The 20,237-nt window shown below is 46.7% G+C and overlaps 1 protein-coding gene across 1 annotated transcript in view; it reads left to right on the top strand.

The window, feature by feature from the left end:
- The window catches only part of IPCEF1 (interaction protein for cytohesin exchange factors 1), a 37,865-nt gene extending 25,121 nt beyond the window's left edge, over positions 1–12,744 (top strand). Inside the window, exons 8-10 of the mRNA XM_056852756.1 lie at positions 2,554–2,923; positions 12,026–12,216; positions 12,473–12,744. Of these exons, the coding sequence (XP_056708734.1) occupies positions 2,554–2,923; positions 12,026–12,216; positions 12,473–12,676 (765 nt within the window). The 3' untranslated portion in view covers positions 12,677–12,744. The remainder of the gene's footprint in view (positions 1–2,553; positions 2,924–12,025; positions 12,217–12,472) is intronic.
- The last annotated feature ends 7,493 nt before the right edge of the window (positions 12,745–20,237 follow it).

Genomic DNA, 20,237 nt, shown 5'->3' with positions numbered 1-20,237 from the left:
AGCTGGCTGCTGTTGATTTGTTTTGATTGAAGACTATTATACTATAAAGTTTGATGAAAAAGGGGGCAAATGTTTGGTGGATAATCAACTGATAGCTGCACTGTAACCAGCAAGAGGCATCAAGAGAAGAAACCAAGAGAGGAAATCTTGAAGTGCATGCAATAGAATAAACTCAGAGGTATAAGGCCCCTCGCGAGGCGGAACCTCTGGTTCTAAACCGGAAGTGACAAGCGCGGTATGTACGCGCGCATGCATGTTTGCCCGCCGACCCTCAGGTGGTCGGTGGGTAGAGGGGTAAATGGCTGAGGGTTTGCCCGCCACCAGCGGGCACCTGGCAACCCTACCTATTGAAGTTCCTCCTCTCCCCAAACCCTGCCCTCCTCAGGCTCCTCCACAAAGTCTCCAGGTTTTATTTAATTTATTTCATTGGACTTATAGCCTGCCCTCCCCTGCAGATGCAGGGCTCAGAGCGGCAACCCTAACCATGCAGGAAGGACCAGGATGCAGAAGACCCTTGCCAACACCTACATTTATGGTGAGGCCACTTGGACAAAAGGAATGGAGAGATGGAACTGTTAGGCCAGGGCCTGTCTTGGTAGCAAATCACTTTGTTGTAGCCCTTACTCTCTCCCCACATCCCTCTTCCCCCTCTGTTGCATCCATGGGAGTGACTGATGCACCCCAGGTGGACAAATTTGGCCCTGGGGCCTTGGCACCTGAGCAAGCAAAAGGAAGGGCAAAGCAAGAGGTGCTGAGAGCGCCTTTGAAAATTATCTGTCAGCTTGATGATGCTTTTTGCTTTCACCAGCTTGTTGCTCTTCTGAACATTCCTTCTTCTTTCAAAAGTGCAGATAAGCTGGCAGCGGAAGTATCTAAAGGGTAGATAGTCTGTTTTGCTGGATAATAACTTTTGAGGGTAGATCTTGTGATTTCGCTTAACTACCAACCGGATGGTATGAGAAAACAAGTGGAAATTAGTGTTTGGGGGGGGATTAATTAACATCATTCTCTTGAATATTAACAACAAAGCTTCCTTGCAAACTCTTCCCTATCTGCTTCAAAACAAAACAAAACCCAGCCCTGTTTACACAGGGATTCCTAGAGGGGCTGTCAAGGTATATCATGCTTGCAATTGCTGTTTGAAATAGTCCCTAAGGACTATTTAATCTCTCAAGGAAAGTTTTTTTTTTCTTCTTTTTTTTTTTTACTGAGGCTAAACATCTGCATGTTTTATTATTCATTCTTGGAAATTTATTGGGGCATAGAAATGCTCTCTCTGTTAACAAGATTATATCCCTACAAGAAATAAAATAATCCAAGGCAAAGCACCTCAGTTTCAATCTTTTTTTGTTTCGTTTTACTTTGTGATATGGAACACTGCTACATACATTGAAAGCCTAAAGTGTTTTATTTTTTATGTTGCCTTTCCTGAGAACTCTTTTACAAAATCACACAAGGTTGGAAGAGACCACAAGGGCCATCCAGTCCAACCCCCTGCCATGCAGGATCCCACAATCAAAGCACTCCCGACAGATGGCCATTCAACCTCTGTTTAAAGTCCTCCAAAGACAGGGACTCCACCACCCCCTGAGGCAGCGCATTCCACCGTCGAAGCGCCCTCACCGTCAGAAAGTTCTTCCTAATGTTTAGATGGAATCGCTTTTCTCTTAGTTTAAATCCATTACTCCGTGTCCTAATCTCTGAAGCAACAGAGAACAAGCTAGTTCCCTCATCAACATGGCATCCCTTCAAATATTTAAACATGGCTATCATGTCACCCCTTAACCTTCTCTTCTCCAGACTAAACAAACCCAGCTCCTTTAGTCTCTCCTCTTAGTGCATAGATTCCAGACCTTTGACCGTTCTGGTCGCTCTCCTCTGGACACGCTCCAACTTGTCAACATCCTTCTTAAATTGTGGAGCCCAAAACTGGACACAGTATTCCAAGTGAGGTCTGACCAATGCAGAATACAGTGGTAGTATTACTTCCCTTGATCTAGACACAATACTCCTGTTGATGCAGCCCAGAATTGCATTGGCCTTCTTAGCCACCATATCACACTGTTGACTCATATTCAGTTTGTGGTCCACTAAGACTCCCAGATCTCTTTCACATGTACTGTTGTCAAGCCAACTATCTCCCATCCTGTACCTGTGCCTTATGTTGTTTCTGCCTAGGTGAAAGTACTTGTGGACCCCTCTCCCCTCCGCACAGTTCCTTCATAATTTACCTTAGTGACGGTTAAATTTTTTGAAATGGTCTCACAGAAAGGGGGTATTGTGCAACTGAGGTAGATTGTACCAAGTTTATCAGTCAAGGAGGTGAACTGTTTTGCCTTAGGCCTTCAGTATGTCCTGTCTGCGTTCCTGTAATCAGCCAAGACAAGCATTTTTGCTGGGTATTGTATTTGGCCATGGACTTCTACTACCTAACAGGGATAGATAAGAGCAAGGTGGGTAAGGCAGTGTTCTTCTTAGCATGATTTGATTTGCAGTACTACCTTATTACTTGACTCATTTTTCTTTCCTTGCCTTTTTTGTTCTGGAAAACAGGACCAGCGAGAACCTTCCTCAACATCCCATGTAACCAGTTCTTTATCCTCCCCTGAAAACAGCAGGAAGTCACAAGGCTTTTCTTCTTCCTCATCGTCCAAAGCATTGCATCCCGAGAGACAATCATGGCTTGACTTTATTAACAGCTCTTCCACTGGGGAAGAAGTAGACAGTCCACCTTCAGCTGTCACTGATCAGCCTCAAGATACTGTTTGCCTGGTAATGCCAGACTGTAACAAAACAATGGGAAGTGATATCATGGAACTGGAGGACAGCTTTCAGAACTCTTTAAGCAAAGGTACACCTGTTTTAGATGGAGGCAAGGATAGCATTGCTGAGCCTGGGAAAACAACACTGAAAACCCCTAAAGGTAAGTCAAGCAGGAGGAGATCCATTGGTCATCCATGCTTATCCTGCTTTATCTGTGAGATGTGAGCTTATGATTTCTGTATATTTTGGTATGCAGAAAGATCACATAGTGGCTGTCCTTGCATCAAGCATATCCACTTGGATAAGTTATTTGAGAAATTACCCAACACCTGCAATGCTGTCGGTTTAGATAAACAATTTGAAATAACAATATTGACAAATAAAGTTTGAGTTGCCATCAAGGATATTTAGACATTGTTTGATAATGTGCCAACTTTTTAACTCACACCCCTTTCCTGTGAATCACAGGCAGGGCCATAGCAATGTAATAGGAGCCAGAGTGGTATAGTGGTTAGGAGCGGTGTACTCTAATCTGGGGAACCAGGTTGGTTTCCCCATTCCTACACATGAATCCTGCTGGGTGACCTTGGGCCAGTCACAGTTCTCTCAGAACTATCTCAGCCCCCACCTACCTCACAAGGTGCCTGTTGTGGGGAGAGTAAGGGAATGTGATTGTAAACTGCTTTGAGACTCAAAGGTAAAGAAAATTGGGGTATAAAAACCAACTCCTCCAACTCCTCCTCCTCCTAATAGATCCCACGTTATGAATGCAGAAGATCCCAGGTTTTGTCCCTGGCCGGTCTAATAAAAAGGGTCTCCAGTGGTAGGGCTGGGAAAGACCAATGAGGAAAAGATCTGGGACCACCGACAGCCAGTCACAGAGGACAAAACTGTGCTAGGTGAATTAGGGGCCCAATGCAATACAACAGCTGGGAAGTGGCCCTTGTCAGTATGATTACGTCAGGTCAAATACTGTTTCCACTGCATGTCCTTGATGCCCATGGACATTCTGCAAGGAAGGTTTTAGAACATCTGAACCAGGCCTTCACATGGCACATGCATGTAAATTGCTACTAGTAAATAATCTTTGTTGCCATGGTTGCATCAGTTCATATATTTAACCTCCATAGTATATCTCTATGGTATGGTAAATTCTGGTGAAACTCCTTTGGGATGTAGTAAAGTTGGGCCAAGAATTTCATATGAATTGCATAAAAATAGCTAAATTAGAATGACTGGTATTTTAAAAAAAGTTTTCATTACACATTATTGTAATGATCTTTTTCAAAGTCACTTGATCAAGGATGAATTTTGCAAGGTTTATTTATTTACTTTATTTTCTCTTCAGTGGGGACCCAAAGCAGCTTACATCATTCTCCTCTCCTCCATTTTATTGTCACAGCAGCCCTGTAAGGTCGGTTAGGCTGAGTGTGTGTGGCTGGCTCCAGGTCACCCAACAAGCTTCCATGGCAGAGTGGGGATTCAAACCTGGGCTGCCTAGATCTTAGTCTTATACACTAACAGCGCAATCCTGAGCTTTAAGGGCAAAAGCCCTTAGGAGGCCAGGAAGATGCTGCACCAGCATTGGGGCCCTCCATGCCGGCGTCCGGGCTACTTACATCCCCATAAGAGGCCCCAACGCTGGTGGGGAGGGCTGGATGCTGGTCCAGCGTCCCACTGGCATAAAGGCCCACGCTGGCATCCCAGGGGGCATTCCAGCATCCCAGGAGGCATTCCCAGGGCGTTCCGGGGGGAGGAGCTGCCATTAGGCAGCCTCCTGTCCCCGTTTGCCCCAGGTACGCCGGCGGTGAGAGAAGCAAGGCTGCACTAGCTTTTTGCTGGCACAGCCTTGCTTTTCTCAAAGGCCCCATTTTCCAAAAAGCCTCTAAAAGGCTTTTTATTTGGTCTTTTGGCGGGCGTGGAACGGCTTAGGAGGTGGCACAGTGGCGCCTCCTCCCCACTGTCCCCGGCCACCACCAGCTCAGGAATGGGCTGTAACTACACCAAACTGGGTCTCCCTTGGCAGTTTGAATATCTCCTTGCTGATTTTATTCTTCCTTGTGTGAGACAAAGCCTAAAGTTGTTTTTTTTTAATGCATCAATTTCTCTTTCCTTGTACCATATCAAAACATATTGCTAAATAATGTTGGGGTCAGTTTCATATAGTTTAAATGTCATATACTTGGGATAAAACCAGCAACCCCCTCCCCATCAATGATGTCAAAGAAAATGAGGCTGACTGAAACTGATTTCTGTGGCAACATATACACAGTCGAAAAGCAAGATAGTGGCCATAACAGCTCATCTGTACATCTGACCTTGCTGTTCCATGGCTCCAAGACTAAATTTGCTTCCTGTAGTTCCTGAGGAAGAGATTCTCATCAACCCAGCTCCTTCAGTCCTAAGACTAAGCACAGGGGAGAATAAGCTCCTCCATACAAAAATGTTCTAGCCTAGCCCTTTCTGTGTTTTATAATGTATAGGTTGCAATTAATGCAGGGGGACTTTGAAAAATGTAATCCCTCTCCTGAAGAGTCTGAAGGGATACAGCCCATTCTATCACCTCAGCTTCGTGCTGCCTCATTACCACGTCAGTCTGCTTCATATCTTGAGCAGGCACCTGACTAACTTTCCAAATGGAATCTTCTGTGTTCCATGATCCCTTGAGAATGAGAGAGGATTGTAAATCCATAATGAGAAAATGACATTTGGCCACTTGAGAATAGCAACTCAAATATAAATGTTCCTAAAAGATAGAAAACCATAACCTATATGTCCAAAAAGATTGCTGGCAGTCGTATGCAATGGAAGACTTATACAAGGCATATAAAAGGAAATGTGGGCTTTACAGAATAGGGATAAAGAAACCATTGGTTTCATTTTGTCAATGTTGTCCTTGCTGTCGTTCAGGATTCTTTTGATTCAGCCAACTGAAGACTTGGTTGGCCCAGGGAGCCTTCTTCTAGGATCCAGCCTTAGCAGAAGTTTGTCTGGTGGGAACCTGGAGGTGGGGGAGGTGTTGCTCCCCTGATTCCCTGCCTCATGAGTTATGAATGGCTGCTTCCCTAAAGGTCTTCCAGATAGACTTGAAGACCTGGCTTTTCTGAAAGACTTTTTGAATTTCAATAAGAAAGCATGTGCTGGTGAGAGTGGCACTATTTTTTTTACTGTATTTTAACTTATTTTCATTATAATTTCATATTTTTGTATTTCATTATCTTTTACTGACTTTTATTGTATTTTACTGTTGTTTTTTTAAGCGATAAGTGATAAAGTTTATTGTCTGCAGCCAAAGGCCATCCCAATCCAACATACAAAACAGTAAAATAACATAAAATAACATTAAAATAACTTTAAAACAGTCTGACCAACAAGGAACTAGTATTTAAATATGTTACGTTCCCTGATTAAAAACATTAGCTCGGATTTTCTTAGCTGCTAAAGCAAAGAGTGTAGGAAACATCAGGATTGGCGTCTGATAGGAGTAGGGTTGCCAGGTCCCTCTTTGCCACTGGTGGGAGATTTTGGGGGCGGAGCCTGAGGAGGGCGGGGTTTGGGGAGGGGAGGGACTTCAATGCCATAGAGTTCAATAGCCAAAGCGGCCATAAAGAGCAGCTTCTCTGGATCTGGAGAAAGATTTAGGCCCTTTAGCAATGCTCCAAGAAATTTAAGTCCGGGCTCTTTGTAAAGAGGACAGAATAAGGTGTAACGAATTAGGTCCTCTGGAGTGGCTCCACAAATGCACAGGCGAGAGGCCCATGGCATTCGGGAGTAACGTCCAGCTATCCACGCCGTTGGCATAGTTTGAAACCGGAGGGAGCTATTCTGAGGTTATGGAAAGGGCCTTTTGGCTACGATCAAGTGTATTTTACTGTTTTGCAAGCTATCTTCCATTTTTAGCTGAAAGTTGAAAAACAGTCTATGAGTGAACGATCAGTGGAATCCTAGCCCAGTCCCTTTGGATGGGAAACAAACAGCCAGAGAGGAAAAGGTTAAACAATTTCTTTTCATCTACCCAGATCTGCATATCTTTGAAGTTGAATTGGCTTTTGAAAAAAAAAAAGTGTGTTTGTGGGGGTGGGGTGGGGGAGCACAGAATTCTATGTAATGTGTAATTTGAGACTGGAACTATAAATAGGGGGTTTGAGTACGTGCTCTCAGTCCAGAGGCTTTTCTCGCAAGTCCTAGGGCAGTTAGACACAAACAGCAGCCAGCCGCTGTCATTTTTATTTCCTTTGGCAGTTGTTGGAGCAAAACGCCTGATTATAACAGAAGGCAAAAAAAGGAAGCTGTAGATAATGCAACACGGCTGCAACAGAGTGGGACTTTATTTATATTATGATAGTTCCTCTCCCCAACAACAGCAATAACATCCTCCTTCCTGTGGCATTTATGGACCTGTTGGAGTTTCTTGGCCATAGGCAAGGCAATTTATCTGATAGTCTAACATCTCTTCTATATTTTTCCTTCAGTCAGTAGAGAAACATTTTATGAGTGGGGAATGACTTCAGGAATTCTTAATCATGATTTCTCACATTTGCTTCACAGAAGCCTCTTGGCCAGACATTTCCCATGGCATCCAGAGTATCTGACAAAGGGATCTTTGACGCTCGAAAGCTTCTACCCAAAAAACCTGGTTGGTCTCTATGGTGGTACTGGGCTCTAATCTGTTCTACTGCAGACCAACACGGCTACCCTCAGAAACTAACATAGGGTTGCACCCTTAACTGACCTTGGCAAAGCCACATCTGGCTAATGTGTTTACCCATAATCCTTTCATTATCTCAGTGGAATGGGGAGGGCATTGAATGAAGAAAGGTCAATGAGAAGAGGCAAGAATAATTAAAATGCTGAGAAATTAAAATGATGAGGGGGTGACAAAACTCCTGGACCTGATGAAATAAAACAATTGCATGCAAATGAGGACAGGGCTCCTGTACTTTTGAGAGCTGCACAGAGGAGATAATTTTGATGGATTTCATCATCCTGCAGTAATGAAAGAAGCAGAGCCTGTTGAAATTCCAGCCTACATGTCTATTAAAGGTACAAAAGCTGTGCCTCTGGCCTTTTTAAAGTAGATTGTAGCCAAAACCAAACATCAGTCACAACATCTTCTTTTTTTGGATGATGGCAAAGGCCCTTAGTCCCAATCACCCACCCTTCAGAAATTGAGAAAAAAATGGCCGGAAAATGGCCTTCATGGTGATGCTCTAGGATTTTCCCCATACTTCTGTGGTCTGTGTGATAGAGATTAGATGAAATTCTTAGGTCATCACCTGGAAGTGATGTTACCTCCTCCCAAAATTCCACCCCTCCAGCACAGCCCTCAATCTCCCGGCATTTGATGAGGCAATGTTGGAAACCTTAAGTATTCATGCTTTACATGCTTTACATGCATACAGGGGAGACTGTTCCCCTTAATGCAGCTGGGGCGTGTGGCATAGAAAGGGGGCAGACCTTGCCCCACTCTGCCCCTGGCCTAAAAGTTGCTACAAGCACATCTACAAAGCATCTAGGGAATCCCATTTCCCATGCTTCCTAGCATTTCTGGAAACTATTGTGTGTATTTGTAGGGTATCTAGGCTATAACCACTGACCCTGTGGGAAATGTAGTTCCCATGCTGCTTGGTGCATTTGGAGTTCGTTGTGCATGGTCATAGCAATAACCAGATTTAACATGAGATGGATTAGTTCTATAAGGGAAGCCCTCAGTTTTCCCTCAGTTTGCAAGGCCTGAGCAAGACTGTTAACGATAGGACATTTTGAAGGACATTGATTCATAAAGTCACCATGAGTCAGAAGCGACTTAACACACACACAAGAAGAGACACTATAGTTCTTGCAAGCTTTCCCTGATGTCCTCTTACTTTCAGGAAGTTTGGACAGGGGTCAGCAGTAGGGTTGCCAGGTCCTTCTTTGCCACCGGTGGAAGTTTTTGGGTGGAGCCTGAGGAGGGTGGGGTTTGGAGAGGGGAGGGACTTCAATGCCATAGAGTCCAATTGCCAAAACGGCTATTTTGTCCAGGTGAACTGATCTCTATCGGCTAGAGATCAGTTGTAATAGCAGTAGATCTCCAGCTAGTACCTGGAGGATGGCAAGATTATGGCAGAGGGGTGTGCTCTGGGTCCCATTGAACTCCTGATTGCCTCTTTGGAAGCACAATAGGGCCTAATTTCAGAGGGTCTGCAGTAGAAGAGCTAGATTCGAGTCCAGTAGCACCTTGGAGATCAATGAGATTTTGGGTTTATAAGGTTTCAAGAGTCAAAACTCCCTTTGTCAGAATGATAGGACCTAGAAGTCTTGGTATTTGGGAGCGAACCTTTTTTAAAATGTGGGTTTATTTAAGACATGCAAGGAACATCCAATAGATTAATCCCATTTAAATAAGCTTATTGTGAATAGGATGAGGGAGAACCTGCTCATAATTTATGCCTCTGTGGGCCACGGAATTTTGCACCGTGTCTTCCGTGCCACCTTTTGTGTTTCAAAAGGAGACTCTAACACCATTTTTAAAAGCTAGGCCAGAACAAACTGAACCCGAGATGTTCCTTTGGTCAATGTTCTGTTGCTCTTTCTTTGAACCCTGGGCACTAGCCATGTTTGGGCATAAATCCTTCCTTTCTTGAAGTTCTGAAGAAGCATATGGACATGTGGGGATCCTGGATCTGAGAGAATTATTTAATTGGTTGCAGTCAGATGTCAGTCCTTTGCTCTTCCTTCTTTGGGGCCCCAGTGACTCCCCAGGGAAGTCAGCATGGTTACGTGGTGGAACAAGGCTCTTTGGTGCACTGCAGAAGTGCTAAACAGTATTATAAAGTATTTGAGCTGTCATTTCCTTCCTCTAAAGGTTTATCTGATCTTTACAGTAGCTCAAAGGAGACATCAGGCATTAGAGCTTTTAAATATAGGTCTAAATATAGCTGAAGCTTTGTTACGGAAAGGACAAAGCCTTAATGTATAGGGGAAAGAATATAAAACAAATTACTTAGACCTAGAAAGAGTTGAGAAGGGAAGGCAGCATGGTACAGCCCAATCTCGTCAGATCTCGGAAGCTAAGCAGGGTCAGCCCTGGTTAGTATTTGGATGGGGGACCACCAAGGAATACCAGGGTTGCTATGCAGAGGAAGACACTGGCAAACCACCTCTGTTAGTCTCTTGCCATGAAAACCCCCAAAGGGGTCGGCTGCGACTTGACGGCACTTTACACACACACAGGAAGAGTTTGGGGAAAAATAGGGATCGCAGAAAGCACTGTGTATATGCTAATGAGAGGTGTGGTATGTTAACAGGTGCTTGGGTATACTGTTACACGGAGAAGAATTAGCATTGCCTGTTCACATGGGCAGCTGCAGTCATTTCTGTGATAAATGTCTGAGGAACCTGGGTTTAAAAAGGAAAATTCATGGAAGAAAGATAAATCAGTGGCTTTAAGGGGACCTTCATGTCCAGGGACCATATATATCTGAATGCAGCTGCTAATTGAAGCAGTAGGGGAAAGTTTGGGCCTCTGTGCCCTAACGAGCACTTTCTGGGGCATCTCATTGGTAAAAGGATGTTCGACTAAATGGACCGCTGGCCTGAAGCTGCCAGGTTGTCTTGATGTTCCCCAGAACACAGTTTCAAGAACCCCCAGCTCTTGAGAAACCACAATATGTTATGATCGTGGCAACATTATGCCATTATTAGGACCAAATAAATATTCACAAAGCAGTTGCATGTAATTTTTAGTTAGTCCTAATGAAGGTATGATGGTGCCATTTTTTAAAATAGATTGGCATCCTACATGTTTTTGTTTACACTAATATTTTTCTTTAGTTATTGTTCTGGGTTCCTTTTTTCTTTAATGGTGGCAGAACGTCGCTGCAGTGTAGTTAAGTAAACTTAATCCTACAGGATATCAAGACTATTAATAAATTGTAGCAGTCTCAAGGAGAGTGCCAAGAAACACTTCCCCACGGTGATTGCACAACACAGCAACATTGATACAAATGAAGTGGTTTGGCATATAGCTCAGTCCTTTTGCATAGAGAATCTGCATACCAGAAGCCCAATGCATGGCATTGGTATGGACTCTTCCATCATAACATCCATCCAGATCTATTCATTTAAGGCTGTTAATGCAGGGGGGGAGAGAGGGGTTCGGAGGGGTGGAAAGGTGCCACTGCTGCTGTTGCTGCCAGGGCTGGGCAGTGGTGTCTTCCAGTGAGGAGTTGACCCGAGTGCTGAAATGCACCAGCAAACACCCACGACTGCAGCGAAGCTTCATTTTAAATCAGGACAAAGCAGGACCTGAGGGAGTTCCAGAAGTGGGTGGGTTGATCCCGCAGGCGGGCAATGACCATACGTGTGGACATGGGAGATTCGCTACATTTGCAGGAGAATCGTGGGGCAAAATGGCCGTGTGTTTTCGACCTAAAGCACATGTACCCTACCACCTATCAAAATGCTCTTGAGGTGGCTTCCATGCAAGGTGAAAAAAAGACATGTCAATATAAACCATAAAACAGAAACAAAATTAAACCATCAAAACCATTATAACCAGCAGTCACACATATTATAAGCACAATGCAAACCTACCAATCAAGAAAAACAGAAAATATAGTGATGGAAAAATCAGAAGAAAGTATAACATGGGCAGAGGGGGAAACAACTATTAAATTAAAGGATAGAGTACAGCTGCACAACTGAGGAAACATTTCCTGCCCTAGACGAAACTTTGCATTTGTCACCTAAAACGTGAAAGGCTAGGTGCCAGAGGACAATATGGGAACGGTATTCCATAACACAGGCACTGCCATTGCAAAGGAGTTCCATCTGGAACCATATCTCAGCAACCTCCAATAACACATACAGCAAAACTTGAAAATGGAAAATAAGTGCTGCCAAGCCATTTTTCATTTTCACCATTTTTCAGTCTCTCCTCCTGATGTAGTGCTTAGGAGCGGTGGACTCTAATCTGGAGAACCGGGTTAGTTTCCCCACACATGAAGCTTACTCGGTGACCTTGGGCCAGTCACAATTCTCTCTGAACTCTCTCAACCCCACCTATCTCACAAGGTGTCTGTTGCGGGGAGAGGAAGGGAAGGAGATTGTATACCAGTTTGATTCTCCTTAAAAGGTAGAGAAAGTCAGCATATTTTTTTACCAACTCTTTTTCTTCTTCTTTATCTGACAACCAAGACGAACAGCACTTTGATTTTATTGCAGCAACTGCTGCGCCTTGTTATTTATATATGCTGTTGCTTATGTTTTTTTCTTATAGGACAAGGGAAATGCCCTATAGATGAAATGGAGAAGCTTTACAAATCTTTAGAGCAAGCCAGTTTATCTGCTATTGGGGATCGCCGACCTTCGACTAAAAGAGAGCTGAGAAAATCCTTTATCAAAAGAAGTAAAAACCCATCCGTTAACGAGAAACTCCACAAAATTCGAGCACTGAATAGTACATTAAAGGTAAGGTTTTACGGAGGTATTAAACTCAAGCCAAGAAATGGGGAAATGCATTTTATTTGCTGTGACTCATGGGATTTTCAGCCATCCTTGAAAACTGTTTGTTCTTAATGAAACCATGCTTATAATTAACGCCTGGATATTTACCTAATACTTGAATTTTCCAAACTAAAAAGCAATTTGGACAATTTCAGAAATAAGAGGGTCCATTATTGCTTAATGTTTTCTGTTCCATGAACTTTTTGTTTTTATCTGCCAGTGCAAAGAATATGACCTGGCTGCCATTAACCATTTGCTGGAGGACAGTGAGCTAACAGCAAGGAAGTACAGGGAGTGGAAGAACACAAACTCTATGTTGGTTGAAGATATCTATCCCCAGCAGGATGTCCTGAATGTGTCTGAAGAAAATATCAAGGAGCCAGAGGTGCCGCTGCAACCTTCTTTCATCGAAAGTACTATCTGAGAACAGTGGACAGTATATTACTTCTTCTGTCGGTGTTTCTCTTTACCTGTGTAAAGTTTAAGCTGCTACTGTTTCAGGTTTTGTTGCTCTAAGAGCTTGTCGCTTCTCTACTATGGAAAATTCAGCCCACGATCGAAAATATTCTTTCTTCTCTTAGTATTTCATGAAGTGAGAATGCTGCCATCCAAAGGGTCACATTGTGATAATTAGTCTTGGTGAAGTTCTGAGGAGAACATTTATACAGTGGAGGGAAATCGCATTTCCATTTTTAAAAATGGCTGAACTTGAGAGCAGGAACAATTAAGTAAACTCAGCACCTGGACATTTATATTTTAAAGTTTATATACATATTGTAAATAAAAACTTGGTTGACTGAAGGAAAAGGCATAAGCTGTACAGGTACAGATTTATTTATATAGCCAAAGCCCATTACAATCAAGTAGATTCATGGCTGTTAGTTAGAATGGATATTAGTCATGCTGCAAACCTATTCTCTCTAGTATCAGAGGAGCATGCCTATTATTTTGGGTGCTGTGGAACACAGGCAGGATGGTGCTGCTGCACTCGTCTTGTTTGTGGCTTCCTAGAGGCACCTGGTTGGCCACTGGGTGAACAGACTGCTGGACTTGATGGGCCTTGGTCTGATCCAGCAGGGCCTTTCTTATGTTCTTATGTAGACAAAATCAAATCACATTCAATACAAAAACAGTTAAAATCAAGTACAAAAATTTAAATCAAATACAAATGTCTTCCTGTTTAACTGCAATGCTGGCTCGAATTTTCCTGGCCGCTAGGGCAAAAAGCGACATATTGTAAGTAACAGCAGAGTCAGTATCAGACAGGAGAAAAAAAAGCTTCTCCTGATCACTAAAACAACTAATCTTGGATAAAAATGAGACCAGAAATTTGGATCTGGGTGTGAGAGATCCCCCTCTCTGAGTTTGCTTCTCCAAATCAGTTGCTCAGACGTTGATACAGAAACAATCGATTTATTGAAGCCTTCAGGAGATGAGACAGGCACAGGTAGAAAGTTGCAAGTGAGGGGCTATACGGGTTTACAGAATATATTGACTCCAGGGCACTGGGGCACTGGGGTTCACACTTATTGTTATGGGAAGTTACAAGCTTGGCATAATACAAAACATCAGACAGATCCCAGGAAGTCTGGGCGGCTATCACACTTCCAAGGCCGCATCGGCCTGAGGGAGTACTGGCAGGAAGAACAGCGGGGGGGGAAGATACATGGGCCATCAGGCCTGGCGCCTGAGACCAGAAGGTGTGAACTGCTTTTACGAGTTCACTGATAACACAGCAGGTGATGGAAAGCAGAGACACAAAGACAGAGACCCTCACATTCTGCCCCCCTTAAGGCCCCCCCCCGGGGTCCCCGAGAGGACGAGGCTTATCGGGATAAGCAAGGTGGAATTCCCGGACTAAGCGAGGAGCCGCCATGTGGGGTGCGGCCACCCATTCGTCATGAGCGGAGCCAAGGTTTTTCCAGCGAACAAAGTAAAACAGTTTCCCTTTCTTCCATTTGGAGTCTAAAACCTTGGATATTTCCAAATGGGTGTCCCCTCCTACTACGGTAGGAATCTCGTGTGCGGGAGGGGGGTGGAACTGGGGGGCTGCCACATAGGGTTTGAGGAGGCTTATATGAAAGACTGGATGGACTCCTTTCAGAGTTTTTGGGAGGTCCAGTTCCACAGTAACCTCGTTGATTACTCTGGTAATGGGGAAAGGTCCCACATAACGGTCGCTCAGTTTTTTGCAGGGGCGAAGAGAGCGGAGGTTTTTGGTGGACAGATAGACTTGCTCCCCCACCTTGAGTCCCCATCCCGGAGACCGGTGTTTGTCTGCTTGTTCCTTGTACTTGCTTTTTGCCCTTTCCAGATTTTTGAGCAACCATGGCCAGGTGGATTTAACCACCTGAATCCACTCCTGAAGGTCAGGGGTAGACTGGAGCTCTGGCGAGACGGGGGCAGAACCGAAAGGGCCGAAATCCGTCCCGTATATAACTTGGAAGGGACTAAAGCCGGTAGAGGAATGAGGCGCATTGTTATACGCATATTCGGCAAATGGCAGCAGGTCGACCCAGTCGTCCTGGTGGAAATTTACATAGCAACGCAAATAACATTCTACCACCGCATTTACTCGTTCTGTTTGACCATCCGTTTGGGGGTGATAGGCGGAAGAAAGGCCCTGCTCTTCCACTCCCATTAACTTTAGGAAGGCCCGCCAGAATTTGGCAACAAACTGGACCCCCCGGTCGGAGAGGACCTTCCTCGGGATCGAGTGTAGCCTGAGGACGTGTGTGATGAACAGTTTAGCTAAGCCCTGGGCTGAAGGAAGGCCTGCACATGGAACGAAGTGAACCTGTTTGGAAAAGAGGTCTGTGATAACCCAAAGAACCGTTTTTCCCCGACTCGGAGGTAGGTCGGTGATAAAATCCATGGCGATGACTTCCCAGGGACGGGAGGGGCTCTCAAGCGGTTTGAGAAGCCCTGGGGGTTTTCCCATCCGTTTCTTGGCTGTGGCGCAGGTGGGGCAGCTGCGCACATACAACTCTACATCAGATCTCATACCGGGCCACCAGAATTGTCTTCGAACCAGGTGAAGCGTTTTTATGAAACCAAAATGACCCGCTAGCCTGGCACCATGTACAAGTCCCAATACTTCCTTGCGAAGAGAGGAGGGGACGTACAGTTTCCCCCCTTGCACCCACCAAGTGTTGGTACGTTCCAGACCAGTGGGGAGGAGATGATGCTCCTCCTCCTGCAAGGAGGCGTCCCGGAGTCGCTGTTGGAAGGCTTCCGGGATGCCTTTGAGTGTAGGGGGGGTCTCCGGTGGTCGGGCTTGGGACCGGGTGGTGACGGCTAAGCTAGGAACTTCCCCTCGCTGCTCGGGAGTGAACAGGGAGTCGACTGGGCGATCGAAATCGTTGCGATACTGGGGAAGTCGTGACAAAGCGTCGGCTAGGGCATTTTCTTTGCCAGGGACATGTCTGAGAGTGAACCGGAACTTAGCAAAAAATTGGGCCCACCGAACCTGTTTGGCATTGAGTTTTCTAGCCCCCTTGAGGGCCTCAAGATTCTTGTGATCGGTACACACTTCGAATGGCAGTTCGGCCCCTTCCAAGAAGTGTCGCCATATGGTAAGGGCATGTTTGACCGCTGCTGCCTCCTTCTCCCAAATGGCCCAGTTGATTTCAGACTGGGAAAACTTCTTGGAGAAGTAGGCGCATGGTCTCAACCGTCCCCCCTCATCCCTCTGCAATAGGGCCCCGCCCATGGCTACATCCGAGGCATCCACTTGCACCACAAAAGGCTTGGTGCAATCTGGGTGAGCCAAAACGGGTTCGGATGAAAAAAGTAGCTTCAAACGTTCAAAAGCTAGCTGGCACTGGGGGGACCATTGCAAACGGGCTGAGGGAAGCGCGGCGCTAGCCCCCTTGTCCTTGGTACGCAACAGGGCAGTGAGGGGAAGCGCAACTTGGGCAAAGTTAGGAATGAAGTTCCGGTAAAAATTGGCAAACCCCAAAAACTGCTGAAGTTGGCGGCGGGTAGTGGGGGGTTCCCAGTCCCGCACTGCCTGGACCTTGGCGGGGTCCATTTCCAACCCTTGGTGGGAGATCACATACCCCAGAAATGTAATGGAGGGTTGGTGGAATTCACATTTGGACACCTTAGCATACAGTTTGTGCTCCCGCAGCCGCTGGAGCACCTCTCGCACTAGGCGCACATGGTCTTCCATGGTTTCAGAGTAAATAAGGATGTCATCGAGAAATACCACCACCCCCCGAAACAGCAAATCATGCAAAACCTCATTAATTAATTGCATAAAGACACTCGGAGCCCCCGAAAGTCCGAACGGCATGACTAGGTACTCAAACATCCCAAAACAACTGGAAAAGGCCGTTTTGGGTTCGTCTCCTTCTTTGATGCGAATGCGGTGGTAGGCTTCTACCAAGTCCAGTTTGGTGAAGATTCGGCCCTCCTTTAATTGTGCTAGAAGGTCAGGAATAAGAGGGAGGGGGTAAGCATTAGACTGGGTGACTGCGTTCAGTCTGCGAAAGTCAATACACAGTCTTAAATCTCCCGTCTTTTTCTTTACAAAGAAAGCTGGGGCTGAATAAGGAGCCTTGGAGGGGCGTATGAAACCCCTCGCCAGATTGACATCCAGATAGTCTCGCAACACTGTCTTTTCACTAGGGCTCATGGGGTAAACCTTTCCCTTAGACAGTTTGCCTTCCCCTACAATCTCGATGGCACAGTCCGTTTCTCTGTGGGGAGGCAGTTCGTCGCACTCTCTAACATCAAAAACATCAGTAAATTGCGAGTACTCAGAGGGTAATTGAGGAGAGACTGGGGCGGGGGACCCTACCAGTGCGGCGGCTGGAGTCCTGAGTACCCGTTCCTTGTCATGCAACCCACAGGGGTTTTCGGGGAAGGAAAGCACCCGTTTAACCCAATCAATGGAGGGATTGTGCCCCCTTAACCAGTTCATCCCTAACACCACAGGGGTTACAATAGGGGCGATAGTGAAATACAACCGTTCCCAATGTTCCCCCACGGACATAATCACGGCTGCAGTTCTGTGGGTCACCGGGCCCCGTTTAAAGTCACTCCCGTCCATTTGGGAAAAACGGAGGGGTCCCGGAAGCCGCTTGCGCCGGACACCCAACTTCTTGGCAGTTTCCTCATTTATCATGGTGCGGGCACACCCCGAGTCGACCAACGCGGGGACCTCTAACGGGGGACCCCCTTTGGGTAGGGACAGATGGACACGCACAAATACATTGTCCTCTTGGGCGCTTACCATCGGTGGAGCTCCTTGCACAACGATAGGGACGGTCTGCTGCGGAGCCCCCTCTACAGCAGACCGACGGCGTTTTTTGCCGGCTGTTCCCACTCTTCCTCCTCGCTGGAAGAGGGGGACGGGGTAGTGGCCTCCGGGGAGCCGTCCGAATCAAAGACGGTATTTGTAATCCGGGACCCCGATGGGACCGTAGAGTCGGATGCCCCATCCTGGGGACGTGCGTGGAGAGCGGAGGGTGCGCCGGAGCGCCGGCTCAGTGGTCCACTTCTGCGGCGAGGCTGGCTGTCGGCGGCCGGTTTCGTCGGCTCGGCCTGGGTTTGGCGGGGAGGGGTCGGACGGCCTGAGCGAGAGGGGCATTGCGATGCAAAGTGACCCTTTCCCCCGCAGATCAGGCAGACGCCGGCCTCGAACCGCTTGCGGCGTTCCGCGGCCGAGAGGACCCCGCCACCCCCTTGCCGGAGTTCCCGGCCACGGTCACCCCGGGGCCTGGGGTCTCGCCCAATCCGTTGCTTGGACAAGTTCAGGAGTTGTTTGCGATTCTCGATGTCAGCAGCATGGCGAACCCAACCTTCCACATCCGGGGGGTTCCCTTGCATGAAGGCCCAATGTTGGAGGTCTGGGTTGAGACCCTCCCTGAAACATTGTACCAAGGTAGCCTCACTCCAGTCCAGAATTCGGCTAGCCAGTGACTGGAACTCACTTGCATACTGCGCCACCGACTTAGTCCCTTGGCGCAGTTGCATCAGGGAGGCTTTAGCCCGCTCACCTAGAGTCGGGTCCTCAAAACGGTTTCGGAGTGCTACCATGAACTCGTCCAGGGTTCGCAGCACCGGCGAGCGGAGTTCATACTGCAACACCATCCAGGCAGCCGCCTCCCCTTGCAGTAAGGAAGCCACGTACTGCACCCGGGACTCCTCAGAAACGAAGGTTCGGCCTTGTTCCCGCATAAAAATGTCTACTTGGACCATAAAAAAGGTCAACTGGTCTCCCGACCCGTCATACGTGACTTTCAGGTCCCGACGGGCCGGGGGGGCAGGGGTTGCGGGCGGAACTACTGGCGCCCCGTCTGGGGGAGCACCGGCTGGAGGTTGCAATTTCAGCGCATCTAGGGTCGTGGCCATCTCACCCATTACGCGTTGCATGATCTCCATCTGCTCCTGCATAGCCCGGCGGTCTTCCTGCCACTGTTTTCGTTCTTCCTCCATGAGGGCCTCTTTGCGGGCCGGGTCCCCTTCGAGTCCCGTGCTGGGGAAGGCCAACCGGCGATCCTTCGCCGCAGTCCGCGAGAGCGACCAGCCCTTGGGAGAGTCCAGCCAATAAGTGAGCCCCCGGGGACGTCCGTCCCGATCTTGGTCGGGGGCGCGACCCTTCGGTTTCTTTGGCTTGGCTCCCTCCTCTTTAGGGTCCGGCTTCTCCGGCTCGTCCGGTTCCTTGGGGGCATCGGGGTTAGGGGTGGTGTCCTCGTCGGCTGACATTCTGTCCAAAGCGGTACAGCTGCAGTCCGAGAGGCAAGGACTTGCAACTTAATGTGAGAGATCCCCCTCTCTGAGTTTGCTTCTCCAAATCAGTTGCTCAGACGTTGATACAGAAACAATCGATTTATTGAAGCCTTCAGGAGATGAGACAGGCACAGGTAGAAAGTTGCAAGTGAGGGGCTATACGGGTTTACAGAATATATTGACTCCAGGGCACTGGGGCACTGGGGTTCACACTTATTGTTATGGGAAGTTACAAGCTTGGCATAATACAAAACATCAGACAGATCCCAGGAAGTCTGGGCGGCTATCACACTTCCAAGGCCGCATCGGCCTGAGGGAGTACTGGCAGGAAGAACAGCGGGGGGGGAAGATACATGGGCCATCAGGCCTGGCGCCTGAGACCAGAAGGTGTGAACTGCTTTTACGAGTTCACTGATAACACAGCAGGTGATGGAAAGCAGAGACACAAAGACAGAGACCCTCACACTGGGTTCATGGTACAAAGAACAATGCAACACATAATGGGGGAGGTCCTCGAGTTCTGAGGATCCGCAAATACATAAGCGAGAAGCCATCAGGGTTTGGGCATAGTGTCCAGCTAACATAACTGTTGGCATGGTCTGAAATCTTATTGACATAAAAGCAGCTCTGAGCTTGAATGCAGAAATGTTGGATAGATAGGGGGCTCTTTCATGGTTCCTATTAAACAGCTTAAAGCAGGGCGAAAATTTAGACTGGGAGATCATCTGCCATCGGATGTGGCATCACACCTGAATACCCAATCCTGCATGGTAAAACCTGGGATATGAACATCCTGTGAATCATTCATGCTGGAATAGCGAATGAGAATGTTGTTATAAAATGTTGACCATGCCATGTCATTTGAGAGCTTCGCCTCAAAGCTAAGATGGCCAAGTATGTTGGTGGAAACTTTACGATGCTCTCTTCGATATTTTAATAGGGCAACATGCACGCATAGAGGATAAGCCAAGTTCTGCCCACATCAGTTCCTTTAGGTAAAGCATGGATTCTCCACATGAAATAATGGTTTAAGCTGTAAAAAAAAGCTTGGCTTTTAAAGATGGCTGCCAGTAAAATCAAGTTACTCCTCACTATGATCAACTGTTTGAAGCACAGAAACAATAATAATATTGACAGTGCCTGTTCCTTTTATATGCTGTTTGGTGGACATCTTGTGAGATAATAAACAATCTCTATTTATGAATGACCAAAGCAAAGATGTGCCTCTGTGTCATGTGGGAAAGGTT

This window comes from Euleptes europaea, chromosome 7 (genome assembly GCF_029931775.1).
Source record: "Euleptes europaea isolate rEulEur1 chromosome 7, rEulEur1.hap1, whole genome shotgun sequence".
In the NCBI taxonomy this organism is placed as follows: Eukaryota; Metazoa; Chordata; class Lepidosauria; order Squamata; family Sphaerodactylidae; genus Euleptes; species Euleptes europaea.
This window is presented reverse-complemented; position numbering and strand designations above follow the sequence as displayed.